An 18,182-nucleotide genomic window follows, 5' to 3' on the forward strand; every position below is an offset into this window, starting at 1 on the left:
GATGGGGAAGGGACTGAAAGCTCCAAACCTCTAATCACAGGGTTGGTTCCTCCGGCAACCAGGTCCCCTTTGCAGCACTGAGGATCCCACCCAAAGTTGCTCATTTGAACAAAGGATATAGCTATTACCCAGGAAATTCCAAAAGACTTAGGCGCACTGTGCTAGGAACCAGGAACAGAGACCAAATACATATTTCTCGTTATACCTTATTATTTTCTATAATGTGAATGTGCCTCGTCCCTTCAGCGGAAGGCCTTATAAAAGAGGTAAATCTACCTCCCGGTGGTCCTCAGACTTAGCCTTCAGACCTGAGCTTATTCCCTGATCTCCAGCCTGCTAGCCTGCTCTGTACAGTTCCAACTCGCTAGCCCCAATAGTCACAGCAGCCAACTCGATCACTTACTCGGTCACATGTACACTGTTGGTTCTGGTTCTCAAGAGAACTATAAGTCGAACGGTAATCCCTGGGAAGAGCCAGAGGGTGGACTATAATGAAACCACCAGCAGACCTATTCTATCACCTATATTCCCTTCTGCTACAACATCCTCTCTCCTAGCCAGGTATCACCTGCCTTCCTCCTCTGTCCTGGCACCTGCTGGCTATGAAAACCTTCAAGGACAGTACCTGCAGATCCAGGGCCCCTATGCCTTATTCAGCCTCTGTCAGAGAGAAGGTAGGTGTTAGTGGACCAAGCTGCAAAATATAAATCAGTAGGCCAAATTGAGAGACCCCCTACCTCTGAAAGAAGCCTCTATTTCCTGCAGAGGATAATATTAGCCCACAATTTGCCACTACTCAAAATCCCAGTTTCAGTCATAATTGCCAGACTCCTGGGTCCTCTTCATAAGGAGAAACAAACCACACCCACCTGGATCCTGTCCGGAAGGTTGTGATACCTGGTGAGTGAACATGAGCGAGATGCCTGGTGCACAAATACGAAGAGGGCAAAGATTTGGGCAGAATTCCACTGTTTTTCAGTTAGCTCGTTGCATTCAGATGGGCCAGATGTAGAAAATTAAGAAACCTTCCTCTGTAAAACAGAACCGACGAGGATGGGATTCGAACCCACGCGTGCAAAGCACAATGGATTAGCAGTCCATCGCCTTAACCACTCGGCCACCTCGTCCCACGCCTACTCTCTCTTTCCACATTTGTTTATCTCTCATCGTCTCCGAACCTTCGGTTTCCTATCATTCACCTCTTACCACCGGCCCGGTAGGACTCAAGAGAGGGGAAAAAAAACAATGGAAAGGAACTGTTTTGTTTTTGGGAGCGCGCTTTTGCCAGGAGCCGCGCCATTCTTCATTAAGCTGCCGCGGAGTTTTTAAACACAATTTCCCTTCCGAGTCCTGGTGTGCGCGCCTGGGTTGCAAGATGCACTAGGTACAGATGGTTGCACAATAACCGCGCGGAAGAGGTGCATGTCCCTGAGCACGCGGGCACAGTGGCAGTGGCAGTGGCGGTGGCGGCCAAGCCGCGGGATCGTGGCAGGATCGACATTTGCAAAGCCCGCGGCGGGTACAGTGGCTCCTCCTGTCCCGCAGAGGGCGCGCTCGAGCTCCCAGAGACAAGCGCAGGCCGACTGCGTGGGGGTGGGGGGGTTGTGCGCGGGGCTCGGTTCGCTTCGGGACGCCTCGGGTGCGCTCGGCAGGCTGCGGTAAATCCGGGCGTGCGGTCGCTGTTAGACTTGAGTAGACACCGAGGCCCTGTGGTCCCTGCTGCGCAGCCCGGTGGTTCCTGCTGTGCGCCCCGAGCCCTTGGAACCATGCAGATGTCCTACGCCATCCGATGCGCCTTCTACCAGCTGCTGCTGGCCGCACTTATGCTCGTGGCGATGCTCCAGCTGCTCTACCTGTCGCTGCTGTCCGGACTGCACGGGCAGGAGGAGCAGGAGCAATACTTTGAGTTCTTCCCGCCGTCCCCGCGATCAGTGGACCAAGTCAAAGCGCAGCTCCGCACCGCGCTGGCCTCCGGAGGCGTCCTGGACTCAAGTGGCGATTACCGCGTCTATCGGGGCCTCCTAAAGACCACCATGGACCCCAACGATGTGATCCTGGCTACGCATGCCAGCGTAGACAACCTGCTGCACCTATCGGGCCTGCTGGAGCGTTGGGAGGGCCCACTGTCCGTCTCAGTGTTTGCAGCCACTAAGGAAGAGGCGCAGCTGGCCACCGTGCTGGCCTATGCTCTGAGCAGCCACTGCCCCGACATGCGCGCCAGGGTCGCCATGCATCTTGTGTGCCCCTCACGTTATGAGGCCGCAGTGCCTGACCCCCGGGAGCCGGGAGAATTTGCTCTACTTCGCTCCTGCCAAGAGGTCTTTGACAAGCTAGCCAAGGTGGCCCAACCTGGGATCAATTACGCACTGGGCACCAACGTCTCCTACCCCAACAACCTGTTGAGGAATCTGGCTCGAGAGGGGGCCAACTATGCTCTGGTGATCGATATGGACATGGTGCCCAGCGAGGGGCTATGGAGAGGCCTGCGGGAAATGTTGGATCAGAGCAACCAGTGGGGGGGAACAGCCCTAGTGGTGCCAGCTTTCGAGATCCGCCGTGCCCGCCGCATGCCCATGGATAAGGCAGAGCTGCTGCAGCTCTACCAGGTGGGGGAGGTGCGGCCCTTCTATTATGGGCTCTGCACACCCTGCCAGGCACCCACCAACTACTCCCGCTGGGTCAACCTGCCCGAAGAAAGCTTACTGAGACCTGCCTACGTGGTGCCTTGGCAGGACCCCTGGGAGCCTTTCTACGTGGCTGGAGGCAAGGTGCCTAACTTTGACGAGCGCTTTCGGCAGTACGGCTTCAATCGCATCAGCCAGGTGCCTAAAAGGGAAAGGGAAGGGGGGAAATGGTTATGAGGGGGCATGGGATCAGAAATGGGATGATGGAAAAGAGGCAGTGATAGAGGAGAGATCATAGTTTGGGAAGTGGCTGGGTGGAAGTTCCAAGATGCCTTCAGAGAGGTGTGAAAGCTGGAGTGTGGCTTTAGAGATGCTTGTTTGGGTCCTGGAAATGTCATCAAACTTTGCTGACCTGTCTCTCCCTCTACAGGCCTGTGAACTGCACGTGGCAGGGTTTGACTTTGAGGTGCTGAATGAAGGTTTTTTGGTTCATAAAGGCTTCAAAGAAGCCTTGAAGTTCCATCCCCAAAAGGAAGCTGAAAATCAACACAATAAGATCCTTTACCGCCAATTCAAACAGGAGTTGAAGGCCAAGTACCCCAACTCTCCCCGACGCTGCTGAGTCCTTCCCTTCCCTAGTCTGAGAAGTCTCAGCCTCTGGCTCCTCAGGCCACACCTCAGGCCTGACTGGGGTAAGAAATGTCACTCCACTTTACAGAGGTAGCTGTGGAGTTGAAACACTGGACTTAAATATGGGGTGCTGGGATTAAGTCCTAGCTTTACCACTAACTAGCTGTGTGGCCTTGAGCAAATCCCATTACCTCTCTGAGCCTCAGTTACCCTGTCTGTAAAAAGGGAGGTGAGAATGCCTACCTCACAGAACTCTTGGGAGGCTCAGATGAGATGCTGTATGTGAAAACATTCTGTAAGCTTCGTACAAATGTGAAGTATTAATATTATTACAGTATTATTATTGTTATTATTGTTATTAACAATATTGGGTGAATGGGTAGTAAGAGAGTAAAAGGTATGACTGGAACAGAGCTGAGAAGTCTGAGTACTTACTGAAACGGGCCTTTTGGAAAGAAAAGATGAAAGCATAGAATTTAATTATTAACTCTTGGGCCGAAACCTAAACTTCACGGTTCTTCCGGGCCTCCGCCCTCGGGCGCTCTCGGGAGGGAATGATCTGCAGGCTCTATGTGGGACAATCTGAGATCTGTACCCTCTGACGGCCTGGGCTGGTTATTTGCCTTCGAATGACAATGTGTAAATAAACGAGTGTTCACATCCACAGCTGGTTCTGTTACTCTCCTGAGCTAGGGTCCCGGGTTTTCCCCTTACGCGCTGTGGGGAGGTGGCCAAGGACCAAGGGCTGCTTGCTGTAAAGTCAAGAAATCACACAGGTCTTCCCCGCCAAGCGAAGGCCTGTGTGGATGTCTCCCGGTTGCTATGGACACCGACCCGCGGTATCCCAGCATACCTCCAACCCAGTTGGCCAATCGCAAGCTTCCAAGATCAGCGCCTCTTGATGATGTACACGGAAATGCCCGTAGGCCCCGCCTCCCGGGGAAAGAGGGACCTACATAGAGCTTCCGGGAGCCCAGTAGCGGTTGCCAAAAGAAGGACTCGATCACCTCTCAGGGAGTCGGACGTGAGGCCGGAGGCCACAGATCCCGCGGTGCGTATCGCCATACCTGCTGCCTGGGTTGACCTCTCTGATCAGCCGGTAGGAACGAACACAATCTCCTCCCGAGAGAGCGGAGAGACTTAACCGGCGTGATGCGCGCGGGACCGCAGGGCCGCAGCTGACCGCGGAACATCCCTCTGTTCTCTAGCCCGCGCCGGCGTACCTGAAGGTAGAACGAGGTGGAAGGCTCCCGGAGAGCCTGAGAAAATCTAAGTTGGCCTCTGTGATTGTGGGGAGGGGGTCTGCCTTCTGTGGAAGCCTGCCCTCGAGGAGCTTACTGTCTAGAGACGTAAATTGCATGTGCACAGCACTTGGAGTGTGATTTTTCCATCTTTAAATCCTGCAGTCTTTTCAACTCTCGATCAGGAATGGTTTTCTAGTTTTTGCACCCGGGTTAAAGAGGGGAGTTTGTGACTAGTTAGGAGTCAATCAGAGTCACCTGCAAGAGAGACGCGCTTTCTGGAAGAGGTACAATTTAGCACCGCTTCTGACAAGTTGCATACACTTAACAGTGAGGAGGTATTGCCGGTGGTGGGAACTGAGATCGGAGAATCGGAAAAATGAGGCCGATTTTCAGGTCAGGCTCAGATCATTAGTGAAATCATTCAAAAATGTGTCTAAAGTCCATAGGCCAGGGACAGCACCCTACTTGAATGAGTGTCAAGGAATGTTGGTCACCATTACAGGCGCCTGCACTGAAAACTTGTTTTATGTAATTTGTATCTGCAGCTCTTCATCAGGTGAGCCAGTAGTGCATTAGGTGAGCAAGGAGCACAATGCAACTCCTACCCTAGTAAGGCTGCCACACACATTGGTAGAACAATGACGTGAGAATGGACAGTAGGAGATGTAAACAGAATGCTTCCTGAAGGGAATGGGAGTGGCGTTCACACTATCTTAAGGGCCTGCAAAGCAGTAGGCAGAGAGGTTGGAAGAACAGCAGTGATGCTGGCACTCAGAAGGCTGAAGCAGGAGGATCACTATGAATTTAAGATCACCCTGGGCTATATAGTAAGCCCAAGGCCAGCCTGAACTATAGCAAGATCCTTCCTCAACAACAGAGACAGATTGGACCAGTCAAATAGCTCATTGGATTAAAGCACCTTCAAGCAGGTGCAGGGGCAGAAGATTCAATCCAGGTGCCGCCCGCCCCCAGGGCACCCTGAGAGGGCAATTGAGACTAGGCGTGGTGGCGCACACCTGTAATCTCAGCTTTTGGGAGGCGGTAAACAGGCGGATCACGATGAGTCAGTCCAATCTAGTAGTGAGACCCTGAACACCCTGTAGACCCTTCCCTAAAATACAAAAAAAAAAAAAAAAATCCAAAAAACCCAGAAAGAGATTGACAGTTGCATAGCCCTCAGATGACAGAGAAAATCTGCAAAGAGCATTCTTTAGTCTTCCTCTGTAGTGATCTCTTGGTACCTTTAGCACTTAGGAATCACTATTCCTTTCTTTTGAAATTCTTTCTTTGTTACTTTGGGTTTTCCTCCTTAGTTTCCGATTTAGCCCTTTACTGACTGTGGGAGTTCCACCATATAGCCCTTCTTACTCTCCACATTCTGCCTTCCTGGCCACACCAACTGATTGCTTGGAGAACTTGCTGAATGCTGATGACTGATCTGCAGCCCAGGTCTTGTTGAAGGTCAGACCCTTGGGTCCTCCAGCCCCTCCCCTTCCCATTTCTGGGCCTTTGCATTCTTTGCCAAGAATATTTCCTCCCTCAATGAACTCAGGGCCTCCCCCAGGTTCATCTTTCATCAACCTCAGAAGCTTTCACTGCTATAGCCAGGTCCTGGTTAGAATCCCCTCCCACAAACGTCTGATGTAATTCTCCTTATATCGTAATTCTTTGCCACCTCAACCAGAATTTGTAAGTCCTCTGAGGTCAAAGTCTGTCACAGTTGTACCACAGTAGCTGATGATACCTAAGTGCTCAATAACTATCAGATGAATGAATGAAAGAAAGAATATCTAGGAGTGTTCAATGTTGCTGAAAGGCCAATTAAGATAAGCATTAAAAGGGCTGGCCAGAGGATTAAAGAGCTGCTTAGGCAGAAACAGGGACCCGGGTTCGATTTCTGGCATGCCGTGCTGGCCCTGACCCTGGGGCATGCTAAAATGGTGATTGAGACTGGGCGTGATGGTGAATGCTTATAGTCCCAGCACTTGGGGGCTGAAAACAGGAGAATCACTACAAGTCTGATCTGTGTAGTGAGACCCTGTAGACCATGTATAATGGCACACACAGGCCAAAGAGATAGCTCAGAGACATAAGCACCTACCTGGCAAGCACAAGGACCTGAGTCGATTCCCAGCCCCATATGCCCTGTGGTCCCCGGGACGCGCCATCTCAGCCCCAGATGTAGGTGTCCACCGTGCGGCCTGGAAGCAGCTGTGGTAAGGTATGCCTGTATTCCCAGCACTCCAGAGGTTGAGCCTGGAGGATATCTGCAGTTCCAGACCAGCCTAAGGGCTACAAAAGTGAGCACAAGGCCAACCCAAACTGCATAGTAAGACTCTGTCTCAGGGAAGAAAAAAAAAAAAAAAAGTGCCAGCAAGATAGCGAACTAAAGGGCCTGCTCAGGCAAGGGACCACAGGTTCAATCAGGCGCCACACGCCATAGCAGCCCCACCCCCAGGGTGGGCTGAGCAGCCAAAGTCTGGGCATAGTGGCGCACGCCTGTGATCCCAGTGCTGGGAGCAGGATGATCACCATGAGTCCAACCTGCCATAGTGAGACCCTGTACCAAATACATTTTTAAAAAAACAAAAACACAAAAAAACCCACTAGCACTCTGGGTCACTGAGTGACTTCTTGTATCTTGAAGATACAAGAGGATTGCAAGTTCAAGCCCAGTCTCCAAGTAAAAAAGTGCTTGTAAGATCTGGAAATGAGCCCTGAGGTAGTGTGACAGCCACAAGGAAGTCCTTAATTATAGGATCAGTTTCAGTAAGATTAAGAGGTACACTAATAGAGCAAAAGAAGCAAGGTGTGGTAGTACATGTCTGTAATCCCAACACTCGGGTGGCTGAGGCAGGAAAATCGTTGCTGAATCAGGATCACTGTGAGTTCAGACCCAGCCTGGGCTATGTAGTGAGTTCAAGACCAGACTGAACTAAGTACATAGCGAGACTCTGTCTTGAAAAATCAATACTTGAGGGCTGAGAGAGTAACTCAGTGGTAGAACTTATGCTTAGCATGTGTGAGGTCCTTGGTTCAAGTCTTCACACCATAAACACATATGCACACACACACAAAAAAAAAAAAACTAGACTGGGTAATACTATCTAGAAAGAACAGAGATTTCTTTCTTTTTAAAAGATTTTGTAGGAAGGGCCGGGGAGATGGCTCAGCAGAATAAGCGCTTCCCTGGCAAGAGCAAGGGTCTGAGTTCAATCCCTGGTTCCACCAAAAAACAAAAACAAAACAATAAAAGATTTTGTAGGGCTGGTGAGATGGCTCAGTGGTCTAAAGCATCTACTTAGAGCAAGCTTTGCAAAGCACAGGGACTGCGGTTCAATCCCCCAGCACCACATGCCAGCCAGCCCCGCCCCCTGGTGGGCTGAGCTGGCAACACACACACACACACACATAAATAATAAATAAAATTTTTTAAAAAATAAAAGATTTTGTAAGAGTTCTGGAAGCTAGGAAGTGCAAAGTTTAGGGACTCAAGTATCTTCAAGAGCCTTCTTTCTGCTTGATCCCATGGTATCAGGTGACAGGGTAAGAGACAGAAGGGACAAGGCCAGAGTCACCTTTTATCAGGAACCCACTGCCAGACTAGGTCACTCTTGTAATGTGGTATGAGTCCATTCATGAGAGCAGACCTAATCACCTTTCACAGGTCACATCTCTGAACACTTGTACTGGAACTCGAGTTTTCAACACATAGTTTCTGCCAAGAGAAGACAGTGAGGGGAGCAGTGAGGCCCTGGGGTCCCTGGGGCCCCAGACACAGCAGAAGGCAAGAGTATTGTAGAGTGTTGGGAAGAGGCACAGAAGACGTTGTAGTCCAAATAAACCACTTGGGCATAGGAAGTGTAATGGAAGTAGGAGAACTGGCTATTAGATGGCGTAAAGGAGTCCACTCTGTTAAGGGCCTTGAGTCAAGTTAGGCCCAGTTCAGTTGCCACTGGGGAGCCCGCCCATGACCCTCCCCATCAGTGGATCAGATCTTCAGCCAGTATTTCCAGGGTTGGGATCGGCAGCAACATCTAAGGGGATGAGCATTTCCATGTGAGAGGTGAAGATGCTACTGGTGTGAGGCCAGTTACCTCTCCCATACAGACTCCCTCCCCACACACAGCCTGCTGAAGCTCAGGCTTCCTGTGACAGCTGCACCCCTCCTCCAGAGACCAAATGCCTGTCCAGCCTCCAAGCAAAGACACAGAAGAGATGGAAGTAGAGGGTGATTCGGCTGCTGAGATGAATGGGGAAGAGGAAGAGAGTGAGGAGGAACGGAGTGGCAGCCAGACAGAGTCAGAAGAGGAGAGCTCAGGTGAGCCGCGCCCTCATGGCTGCCCATGCTCCAGAGCCAGCCAGCCCTAACCAGTCTCCTTTTCCAGAGATGGATGACGAGGACTATGAGCGGCGCCGCAGTGAGTGTGTCAATGAAATGCTGGACCTGGAGAAGCAGTTCTCGGAGCTAAAGGAGAAGTGAGCACATGGATGCCTCAGGCTAGGTCACAGGGTAGCTGGGGCGAGGAGGCAGGAGGCTTGGGACTGATGCCCAGAGTGACGAGTACCAAACTCACGGCCCTCATGGCAACATTTGCCCAAGAGCTGTGGGAGACACAGGGTTGTCTGACTACCTTTCACCTCCCAGGTTGTTCAGGGAGCGACTGAGTCAGCTGCGCTTGAGGCTAGAGGAAGTAGGGGCCGAGAGAGCCCCTGAGTATACAGAGCCTCTTGGGGGACTGCAGCAGAGTCTTAAGATTCGCATCCAGGTGGCAGGTCCGTGGCTGTCCTGTGCCTTCCCAAAACATAGCCCCTTCCATTTTTATCCCTGCCCAGCCACTCCCTGTCCTCTGGAATATCTCACCCTCCCTTTTGGGCCCTGGGCCCCCATCTAAGCAGGGCTGTCACTCTTGTTCACTCTTGTGCTCGCTCTCGCTCTCTTTCTTGCTCTCTGTCTGTCTGTCTGTCTGTCTCTGTCTCTCTAGGAATCTACAAAGGCTTCTGTCTGGATGTGATTAGAAATAAGTACGAGTGTGAACTGCAGGGAGCCAAGCAGCACCTGGAGGTGAGCTAAGGCCCAGGGACCTGTGCAGGGTGGGCGAGGCTGAGGTCACTGGGTGGTGCCCAGCTGAGCATCTTCGCCTCTTCCAGAGCGAGAAGCTGCTGCTCTATGACACACTCCAGGGGGAGCTGCAGGAGCGGATCCAGAGGCTGGAGGAGGATCGCCAGAGCCTGGACATCAGTTCAGGTGAAGCAGGGGCCCAGCTCTGCCTGTACCCACCCTTCTCTGGGCTTCTGCTTCCTGGGGTCGCTGTGAGGACTCATTGAGGCCTGGAAAAGGCCTAGTCCAGGATCTAGCACACAGCAGGGTCACCTGACCCCACACATGTATGATAGCCATAGTACCCTCCATGCCCACAGCACCTCTGTTTATATGGGGTCTTGGAGAGGTAGGAATTGATTTTATCTCAGTCTCCTCAACAAATGAAGAAACCATGGCTTACAAGAAGGTGGTAGCCTCTTCCCTGTGCTGGTACTGCTATTCAGCCAGGACCTGGACAGTCCTAAGGGATGGGACAGTTGAGTCAGTCCACTGGCCTGAGTGGTGATGAGGGAGTTGGGGGTGGGGCAGGTGGCCCATGTGATAAGCAGAGGCCCCAGCCTGTGTGCTGGTCCCCTGATCCTGACTGTGGGTCTGGGGCCACAGAATGGTGGGATGACAAACTGCATGCCAGAGGCAACTCCAGGACCTGGGACTCGCTGCCACCTAGCAAGAGGAAGAAGGCACCTCTCGTCTCTGGTATCCTTCCACCCAAGGTGGCACAGCACTGGCCTGGATGTCATGGCAGGCTGCAGACTCAGGAGGGGCTTAGAGGTAACATGAAAGAGTCAGGCAGCACACATTTATGGCCATTCAGTATCACATGACTTCTCAAGCCAGTCCAACTGTCAGGAATAGTTTGGGGTTCCTGGGTGCCCCCTAGCTATATGGATCCGAGGAAAATAAAAAATTAAGCCTAATGACTCACCATAACTTCCTAAGTAGGGAATCAGTCTTTGAGGACCCCCTAGCTTTTCCTCCATATTCCCAGTCTCAGCTACAGGAAGTCCCAGACTTCAACCTTCGGCCCAACCATTCCCTCTCCTCTTACTCCCTGCCTGCTCAATGTCATCCCAAAAGTTGCCTCTCCTGTCTCCCCCAATGTCTGTGGCTTTTCTTTTCCCTGTGCTCTTGCTGCTTCTGCCCCCCTTGGGAGGAGCCTTTCAGTCTGGCTTCCTGTCTCTTCAGTCCTGAGAACATAGAGATGAGCTGATGGAGGCCAAGAGGGAAGGACCTGAGAGGCATCCCCGAAGGAGCAAGCGGTGGGATGAAAGTGTGGAGACCTCATGCCGGTGTGAGGGAGGATGGCTTTTAGGATGGAAGAGGCTAGATTCTGTCTTCAGGTAGAAGATGTCACTCAGCAAGGGGACAGTTAATGACAGAAGGCCAGATGAAACAGGACCCTGCAGATGCTGGAGAAGGCAGGAAGGGAATTGGTACCTTCTGTGGGCTCCTTGAAATAGGCTGAGAGCCAGGAGGTACAGAGGTAAAAGGTGGGCTTGTGCGTGGACTCAGGCTCTCAGCACTTTCTGTGTACTTTTTTTTTTTAATTTTATTTGTGTGTGTGTGTGTGTGTGTGTGTGTGTGTGTGTGTGTGTGTGGCCAGCTCAGCCCACCAGGGGGTGGGGCTGGCTGTATTTATTTATTTATTTATTTATTTATTTTTAATCTGTGTACCACTTCTGAGTGCCACCTCAGCCTACCAGGGAGTGCCACCTCAGCCTACCAGGCTGAGGGCCTGGTACCTGCCCCCTCCATGGCTGTTCTGCTTCCTTGACCCCTGTCATAGGCCCTTATATTGTATACATGCTACAGGAGATTGACATCCTGGAGGACTGGACGGCTATCAAAAAGGTGAGTCCACTGTTTCCCTTATCGCCTACCCCCATTTCCTGCCTACTGTTCAGCAACCATCCTCTGTCCAGGTGCCCTGGCATTTTAGCAGTTCATGGTCCTCTGCTAGAGCAAGGAATGTGTGTTGCCTTGGCTGTCTCTTCTGTCTTCCTTAATGCCTGTGGCTTCTCTGCCCTGTGCTTTACCCTGGGGTGCCCACATCCCAGAGGTCTTGTTCCAGGGCAGGTTTGATGGAAGAAGTGGGGAGGATAACATGGCTGGCTGGGCCTTCAATAGGAGGCACCCCAGAGCTCTGCCTAGAAAGGACCTCATGCTCCCAAAGTTCAGTGCCACTCCAACTCCTGCATCTCCCACCAGTCAGAGCAGCAGGGAGTGGGTACTGCCAAGCTGGGCTCTCACAGGGGGCTTCTCTTCTATGCAGGCCAGGGCAGCAGTGTCCCCTCAGAAAAGAAAAGCAGATGGTAAGAGCCATGGTTGCTTCCTGCCTCCCTTTCCCCTTGCCATTAACACACACCCCAGCCCTCACCCCCAGTCTGGCCTAGAGAGAAGGGAATGAGCCCAGAGAGAAATGGGCCACAACAATTAGTGGCCCAGATTCGGGCTGAGGGGTTTGTGGGAATTTGGAGAGCAGCGACTGGGAGGAGGAAGCTCTAGACTGATGGAGCTAGATGATGTAGAGATGAAATACAGCCCTGGCCAGGATGGGTCAGGGCTGCCTGGAGTGCTTCCTGGAATACGGGCTCCCAGAGGAGGCACTTCCTAGGTCCCCTTCAGGAAGTGGCTGCCTACTCCTTGGCTTAACTTTTTCTTAATGACTTCTCTTCCTGCATACCCCCAGGACCCTGACACTGCTGTTCACAGCCAGGGGATCCCTTGGAACAGCTGGCACCATACTCAGGATTCAAATTTTCCTGCAAAAGGCAAATAGGCACACCCCAGGGGCAGCCCAGCCAGCTCGCCAGTGCTGCTGCAGACGCCCCTCCAGCCTTCTCTCTCTGGACCCCTCCTCAGCCTGCACAGCTGTAGCTGTAGAGCTCACCTGGTCCCAGCAGGACTGCTGTCTATCCCTAAACCCACCCACCCCTCATTGTCAGTGACAAAGGAGATGGGCTCTGTCCTACGCCAAAGCAACATTCCTCTTGGTGACCTCAGATGTGGAGACCCCAGCCACTAACCCAGGAACTAGGTCCTCCAGCACAGGAACTCTAAGCCAGAAATACTATGTTGAAGGTCTGTCTACAGCTGGAGGTGGTAGCCAGGCTCCCCAGCTGTTCTCAGGGCCATTCCTGGTATCTGCCTCCCACATTGCAAGAACTGGAATTAAAACCTTTTCTGGAACTCTGGCATGACCAAAGTGTCTCATTTACCCAGGAAGGGAATTGCATCTTCCGTGGGGAGTGCCTGAGGCAGGCCAACTCTTCTGGAGTCCCTACAGTTTGGGGTACTCTGACTTGTGGTATAGGCTAGAGAAGCAGGTTGGGCCTAGAGTTAGAAACTACATGTGGCACAGGCAGAGCCTGGCACACATGAAGCACGTGGCTTCAGCCGGGGAAGGGCCTGGTGCATGTGATTGGAGGCTGGGTCAAGTCTGCACCTGCCCCAGTTGCTTGGCAGATTGGCAAGCAGGCTGGCAGGGCCTGTGCGTGGGCAGCAGCCAACCGCAGCACCATGTGCTGACAACCTCGCCGCCACACTCCCCCTGGTTAGCTCTAGTCAGAACCACCCCCAGAACCTCAGTTAAGCAAAGGGGTTGGTTTCCATAGAGACACAGCATCCTTTCTCCTTGGCAACCTGAAATCCCAAAACCCAAGTTAGGTTCAGGAATGAGTCATCTGTGACCAGTAGGGGGTGCTCTCCTGCAAGGCTGATCCCCCACACCCAAGGCAGGGAAAGATGAGCAACTGACCACAGACTTAAGGTGACCCAGGGGTGTGGCCTGGTCTTCAGGGATGGGGTGGGCCCTGCTTAACCCCTCCCAACCCTTGCTACATAGGGGGAGGAGGCTTCAGAAAGAACTGTGTGGAAGAGGCACCCTGGAGCTGGGGCTCCCAGCACTGCACTAGCAGGAAGGTGATCCTGTGCCCTCCAGGCTAGAACAGAGAAGAATTGGGGCACTGGCCAGGCAGAGTGGACACAGAAGAGTTAATTGATGGGGTGTGACAGGGCAGAACCGCCCTCAGGAAGTGTTACTCACCGCTGGGAATGTATGCGCCTGTGCCTGGAGGCTGAATTCTCTTCCTGAGTCCTAACAGAAGGAGAAGCCTAACAGAGGGAAAGAAGAAGCTCCTAGCCATGGAAGACCCGGGAGAGCCAGAGGCACACCATCCCAGAGCCCCCAGCCCAAGCCTCGCCCATGGACACTTGGAGAGAGAAAAGTTAGTCAAGTTGGAAAGGTGGCCCGGTGGGGAGGGAAGGGACTGCAAGGGAAAAGTCCATCTGGGGGCAAGGGAGGAGGGGACCCAGAAGCTGGGAAGGGCTTGGGCATGGGGGCCCTGGCCCTGCTCAGCTGTGGCCACCCGGCCTCAGGCCACCCCAGGACCCACTCTACGACGTACCTGATGCCAGTGGGGGTCAGGCAGGTGGGCCCCAGCGGTCTACACGCACTGTGAGCCTTCGGGAGCGCCTGCTGCTCACCCGGCCTGTGTGGCTACAGCTTCGGGCCAATGCTGCAGCAGCCCTGCATGTGCTGAGGACTGAACCTCCAGGGGTGAGTCTTGGGGGGCCCCAGGCCACTGAGGGTGGGAGGGAGAAAGGCTAGATGGTGAGGCCCTGGCCTCCTGACCTCAGCCACTTGCAGACATTCCTGGTGCGGAAATCTAACACCCGCCAGTGCCAGGCCCTGTGTGTGCGGCTGCCAGAGGCCAGTGGCCCCTCCTTCGTTTCTAGCCACTACATCCAGGAGAGTCCTGGTGGTGAGAGGGGCCAGCCTGGGTGGAAGGGGCTGGAAATTGGGGGGTGGGAGGGGAAGGCAGCAAACGACCTTCCTCTCGGTGTCTCTTAGGTGTCTCTTTGGAGGGGTCTGAGCTTCTGTTCCCAGACCTAGTCCAGCTCATCTGCGCTTACTGTCACACCCGGTGAGACGCCCCACAGGGTACCATGTATCTTCTGCCCTCCCTGATCTTCAGATCCTCTTGCCCCCAACCTGAGCATCCCTCTTTCCTGTCTGTACCCCTCTCTGGCTCAGGGACATCCTTCTCCTTCCTCTTGGACTGCCCAGAGCCATCCAGCAGGCAGCCACCCACAAGGAGCTGGAGGCCATCTCCCACCTGGGCATTGGTAAGGGTCCCCTCCATCCATCACACAGAGAAGCTGAGGCCGAGAGGGAAAGGGCAGGTGCCACACCTCTCCTTAGTGGGCCCTCTCCAAGCCTGCCCTGAGGCCTCATTGCTTTCTGGTCCCTAGAGTTCTGGAGTTCCTCCCTCAACACCAAAGCTCAGCCAGCCCTGTCTGAAGGCCCACCAGCACCCAGGCTGAAGGCCCGTTCCCCACATGAGCTGGACCAGGGCACTGGCGCTGCACTGTGCTTCTTCAATCCACTCTTCCCAGGGGACCTTGGCCCCACCAAGCGCGAGAAATTCAAAAGGAGCTTCAAAGTGCGCGTGTCCACGGAGACCTCTAGCCCCCTATCTCCACCTGCTGTGCCACCTCCCCCAGTCCCTGTGATGCCGGGAGCATCCTCCAACCACACTGAGAGGCTTCCCACTCGACAGCTACTGCGGAGGGAGAGCTCCGTGGGTTACCGTGTGCCAGGGGGCGCCAGCCCTAGCCTCCCACCCCTGCCCTCGCTCCAGGAGGTGGAATGTGGCTCCCCTAGCAGCTCCGAAGAGGAGGGGCTGCCAGGGTCCCAGGGCAGCCCCTCAGTCTCCCCCAGTCTGGGCCGCAGGTGGCACAGGCGGCCACTGCTTAGGTCCATGAGCTCTGCCTTCTGCTCCCTGCTGGCTCCTGAGCGGCAGGTGGTTCGTGTGGCTGCGGCACTGGTGCAAGACAGACACACAGGTGTAGGCCAGCTGGTACAGGATCTCCTGACGCAGGTGCGGGCTGACCAGGAGCCCCAAGAACTGCAAGGCATCCGCCAGGCACTGAGCCGGGCCCGGGCCATGCTGAGCGCGGAGCTGGAGACTGAGAAACTGCTGCCCCCTAAGAGGCTCGGTAAGGGCCTCCTTGGATCTCTTTGGTCCCTGGCTCCCTTACCTCCGGCTTTTCCCCAGCTACTTTTCTCTGCCTCACTGTAGTGCTGCCTGCTTCACCGATGCTGCTCTGCTGCTTTATGGGCCCTTTTGTCTCACTGCTGTTCGGGTGGCTGCCACCCTCTGCCTCTTCCCCACCCTGGTCCTCCTCAGGGCCTCCTGCTTGGTGGAGCTTCTGCTCCTTCTCTGACCCCATCTGTCCCTCATCTGGCAGAACATGTCCTAGAGAAGTCTCTGCATCACTCCGTGCTCAAGCCTCTCCGGCCCATCCTGACAGCTCGCCTTCGGCGCCGACTTTCTGCTGATGGCTCCCTTGGCCGCCTGGTTGAGGGCCTCCGCCTGGCCCGGGCCCAGGGCCCTGGGGCCTTTAGTTCTCACCTGAGCCTGCCCTCCCTGGCGGAGATTGAGCAGGTGCGCCAGAAACTACTGCAGCTGCTCCACACCTACTCACCCAGTGCCCAGGTCAAGCGGCTCCTGCAGGCCTGCAAGTTGCTTTATACAACCCTGAGGACCCAAGCAGGTATGCTCCCCACCGCCCCTTGCCCAGGCCCCTGACTTAGAGCCAACCCCCCAAGGGGGAGGCTCCCAGGGCCCCATCTTGGATGATAAAAGTAAGGCCTCTGTACAGCCTGTGATTGCTGGGGTGATCCCATGGCCCTGGAGCTGGCAGACAAAGGGAAGGGGTCACTGTCTCAGGCAAAGATTAGATTTTGACCCTATAGGAGCCTGAAGTCTCCTCCCATGTCCCTAAGGGGAGAGTGCAGGTGCTGATGAGTTCCTGCCCCTGCTGAGCCTCGTCTTGGCACAGTGTGACCTTCCTGACCTCCTACTGGAAGCTGAGTATATGTCGGAACTTCTGGAGCCTTCCCTGCTCACTGGAGAGGGTGAGGGGTGCCACCTCCCTGCCTGGGTGGGCCTGGGGGACCTTAGCTGCTGTGCCCTGAGTAAGTAGGGCCAGGAAGCTGGTCACCTCCACCCTGCCTGAGCTGCATGCTGGCCTCTTGTGTCCCAGGTGGCTACTACCTGACCAGCCTGTCGGCTAGCCTGGCCCTGCTGAGCAGCTTAAGCCAATCTCACACTCTCCCCCTGAGCCCTGCACAGGAGCTGCAGCGTTCTCTAAGGCTCTGGGAGCAGCGGTGCCTGCCTGCTACCCACAGCTTCCAGGTAACACCATCCCGCCATGCCATCCCCCCAACCAGCCAGGCCCAGACAGGCTCTGACATCCTCCTACAGGGTCCCACCTGCTTCTGTTCCCCACAGTGGAAGCAGCATCCTCTTAGCGGGGGTGCTCTGTGTAGCCTGTGCTGGACTGACCCTCCTAGGGCAGTCTTCCCTAGTCTTCACAGAAACTGAGAAGTGATTATCTGCGTTTTGAAGATAGGGCGCTGAGACCAACATGGAGTGGGAAAGAGACACAGGCAGCAGGCATGGGCCCCAAATCCTGGCCTCCAGCCTTAGCCAGGGTTCTGCCTCCCCTGTCATCAGGCTTCAGCCTGTTGTCACATCTGGGCTGTGGTCTAGGTGTCCTCAGAGACAGCCACACCTGGCCCTTATGCTTCTCAACCTTGCTTGCAAGTCCTAACTTGCACCTGGATCATGGGTTCATCCTAGCTCTACCTGTTGTTGGTTCTGGGGCCTTGAGCAAGTTATTCTTTTCTTTGTGCTTTAATCTTCCCATCTATAAGATGGGTCCCTGGGATGGCTATGGAGATTAAGCCAGTTGGTGCAGAATGAGTAATTTCTATGGATATCATTTTGTTGATTGGTTCCACCTCTGGAGCCAATTCGCCCAGCCCTATTCCTATGCCACTGTCACCGGTCTCTGGCACCAGACACATACCAGGCAGGACTAAGTCTTGTTTTTACTTGTCTTGTACAGCATCTCCTCAGAGTGGCTTACCAGGATCCCAGCAGTGGGTGTACCTCCAAGACCCTGGCTGTGCCCCCGGGGGTTTCAATTGCCACTCTGAACCAGCTCTGTGCCACCAAGTTCCGAGTGACTCAGCCCAATGCTTTCGGCCTCTTCCTGTACAAGGAGCAGAGCTACCACCGCCTGCCCCCAGGAGCCCTGGCCCACAGGCTTCCCACAGCTGGCTACCTCGTCTACCGTCGTGCAGAGTGGCCTGAGACCCAAGAGGATGCAAGACAAGAGATGGGTAGTGGGCGGCCAGAAGCAGGCAGCCGGGAAGAGGAGAAAGAAGCCCAGAGAGAAGGGAACATGGGGGTCAAAGGCAGCCCCAAGGACAGCTGGGGAGAGCGTAAGGCTGCTGAGCAGGGAGAGCATCAAGCTGGAGGAGACCTTGTTCAGCCAGGGCAGGCAGAGACTGAGGGAAGCCTGACCACAGAGGAGTAGCTGGAAGGGACCAGAAGGTCTTCTGGGGCTGGACCCTGTAGAGAATGCCAGCAGCGCCACCAGCCCACTCAGCAAGGCCTGTGGCCACCCCAACCCCAGGCCACTCCTGTGTCTGCCACCACCTCTGATACTTAGCTCCATGAGCACATCTGCTGGGGCTGGGGACTTGGGTAAAGTTGAGAGGTTTAG

General features: G+C 54.4%; 3 protein-coding genes and 1 non-coding gene across 6 annotated transcripts; 3 read left to right on the plus strand and 1 right to left on the minus strand.

The window, feature by feature from the left end:
* Positions 1-1,045: 1,045 nt before the first annotated feature.
* Trnas-gcu lies at positions 1,046-1,127 on the minus strand. Its single transcript has one exon. It is a non-coding gene; the product is annotated as a tRNA-Ser (tRNA).
* Positions 1,128-1,601: 474 nt separating this feature from the next.
* On the plus strand, positions 1,602-3,918 carry B4gat1 (beta-1,4-glucuronyltransferase 1). Its single transcript, XM_004627198.2, has 2 exons — positions 1,602-2,822; positions 3,055-3,918. The coding sequence occupies exons 1-2, from the start codon at positions 1,767-1,769 to the stop codon at positions 3,244-3,246; spliced, it is 1,248 nt and encodes a 415-aa protein (XP_004627255.1). The 5' UTR covers positions 1,602-1,766; the 3' UTR covers positions 3,247-3,918.
* A 265-nt stretch (positions 3,919-4,183) lies between these two features.
* On the plus strand, positions 4,184-12,796 carry Brms1 (breast cancer metastasis suppressor 1). 2 transcript variants are annotated; one of them, XM_023710671.1, is made up of 10 exons: positions 4,184-4,305; positions 8,657-8,819; positions 8,887-8,977; positions 9,147-9,274; positions 9,484-9,563; positions 9,650-9,746; positions 10,206-10,298; positions 11,389-11,453; positions 11,875-11,914; positions 12,292-12,796. In XM_023710671.1, the coding sequence occupies exons 2-10, from the start codon at positions 8,681-8,683 to the stop codon at positions 12,297-12,299; spliced, it is 741 nt and encodes a 246-aa protein (XP_023566439.1). In that variant the 5' UTR covers positions 4,184-4,305; positions 8,657-8,680; the 3' UTR covers positions 12,300-12,796. The 2 variants fall into 2 exon arrangements, with proteins under 2 accessions (XP_023566439.1, XP_004627410.1); XM_004627353.3 differs by having other exon boundaries at positions 4,216-4,305; positions 8,674-8,819.
* Positions 12,797-13,239: 443 nt separating this feature from the next.
* Rin1 (Ras and Rab interactor 1) lies at positions 13,240-18,182 on the plus strand. Of its 2 annotated transcripts, none has more exons than XM_023710672.1 (11): positions 13,240-13,371; positions 13,543-13,828; positions 13,980-14,160; positions 14,251-14,365; positions 14,455-14,527; positions 14,638-14,729; positions 14,856-15,602; positions 15,855-16,160; positions 16,393-16,524; positions 16,653-16,804; positions 17,520-18,182. In XM_023710672.1, the coding sequence occupies exons 2-11, from the start codon at positions 13,746-13,748 to the stop codon at positions 17,991-17,993; spliced, it is 2,355 nt and encodes a 784-aa protein (XP_023566440.1). In that variant the 5' UTR covers positions 13,240-13,371; positions 13,543-13,745; the 3' UTR covers positions 17,994-18,182. The 2 variants fall into 2 exon arrangements, with proteins under 2 accessions (XP_023566440.1, XP_004627411.1); XM_004627354.3 differs by having other exon boundaries at positions 13,706-13,828.

The sequence above is a fragment of the Octodon degus genome, unplaced genomic scaffold (genome assembly GCF_000260255.1).
Source record: "Octodon degus isolate 3935 unplaced genomic scaffold, OctDeg1.0 scaffold00018, whole genome shotgun sequence".
NCBI lineage: Eukaryota > Metazoa > Chordata > Mammalia > Rodentia > Octodontidae > Octodon > Octodon degus.

Bases quoted from the DNA above. Each gene is read 5' to 3' on its own strand.
- B4gat1 (XM_004627198.2), top strand. From the start codon at position 1,767: ATGCAGATGTCCTACGCCATCCGATGCGCCTTCTACCAGCTGCTGCTG. The intron at 2,823-3,054 runs GTGCCTAAAAGG...CTCCCTCTACAG, and splicing joins GCTTCAATCGCATCAGCCAG to GCCTGTGAACTGCACGTGGC.
- Brms1 (XM_023710671.1), top strand. From the start codon at position 8,681: ATGCCTGTCCAGCCTCCAAGCAAAGACACAGAAGAGATGGAAGTAGAG. The intron at 8,978-9,146 runs GTGAGCACATGG...TTCACCTCCCAG, and splicing joins TTCTCGGAGCTAAAGGAGAA to GTTGTTCAGGGAGCGACTGA. The intron at 11,454-11,874 runs GTGAGTCCACTG...TCTTCTATGCAG, and splicing joins ACTGGACGGCTATCAAAAAG to GCCAGGGCAGCAGTGTCCCC.
- Rin1 (XM_023710672.1), top strand. From the start codon at position 13,746: ATGGAAGACCCGGGAGAGCCAGAGGCACACCATCCCAGAGCCCCCAGC. The intron at 14,528-14,637 runs GTGAGACGCCCC...TCTCTGGCTCAG, and splicing joins TGCGCTTACTGTCACACCCG to GGACATCCTTCTCCTTCCTC. The intron at 16,805-17,519 runs GTAACACCATCC...TGTCTTGTACAG, and splicing joins CTGCTACCCACAGCTTCCAG to CATCTCCTCAGAGTGGCTTA.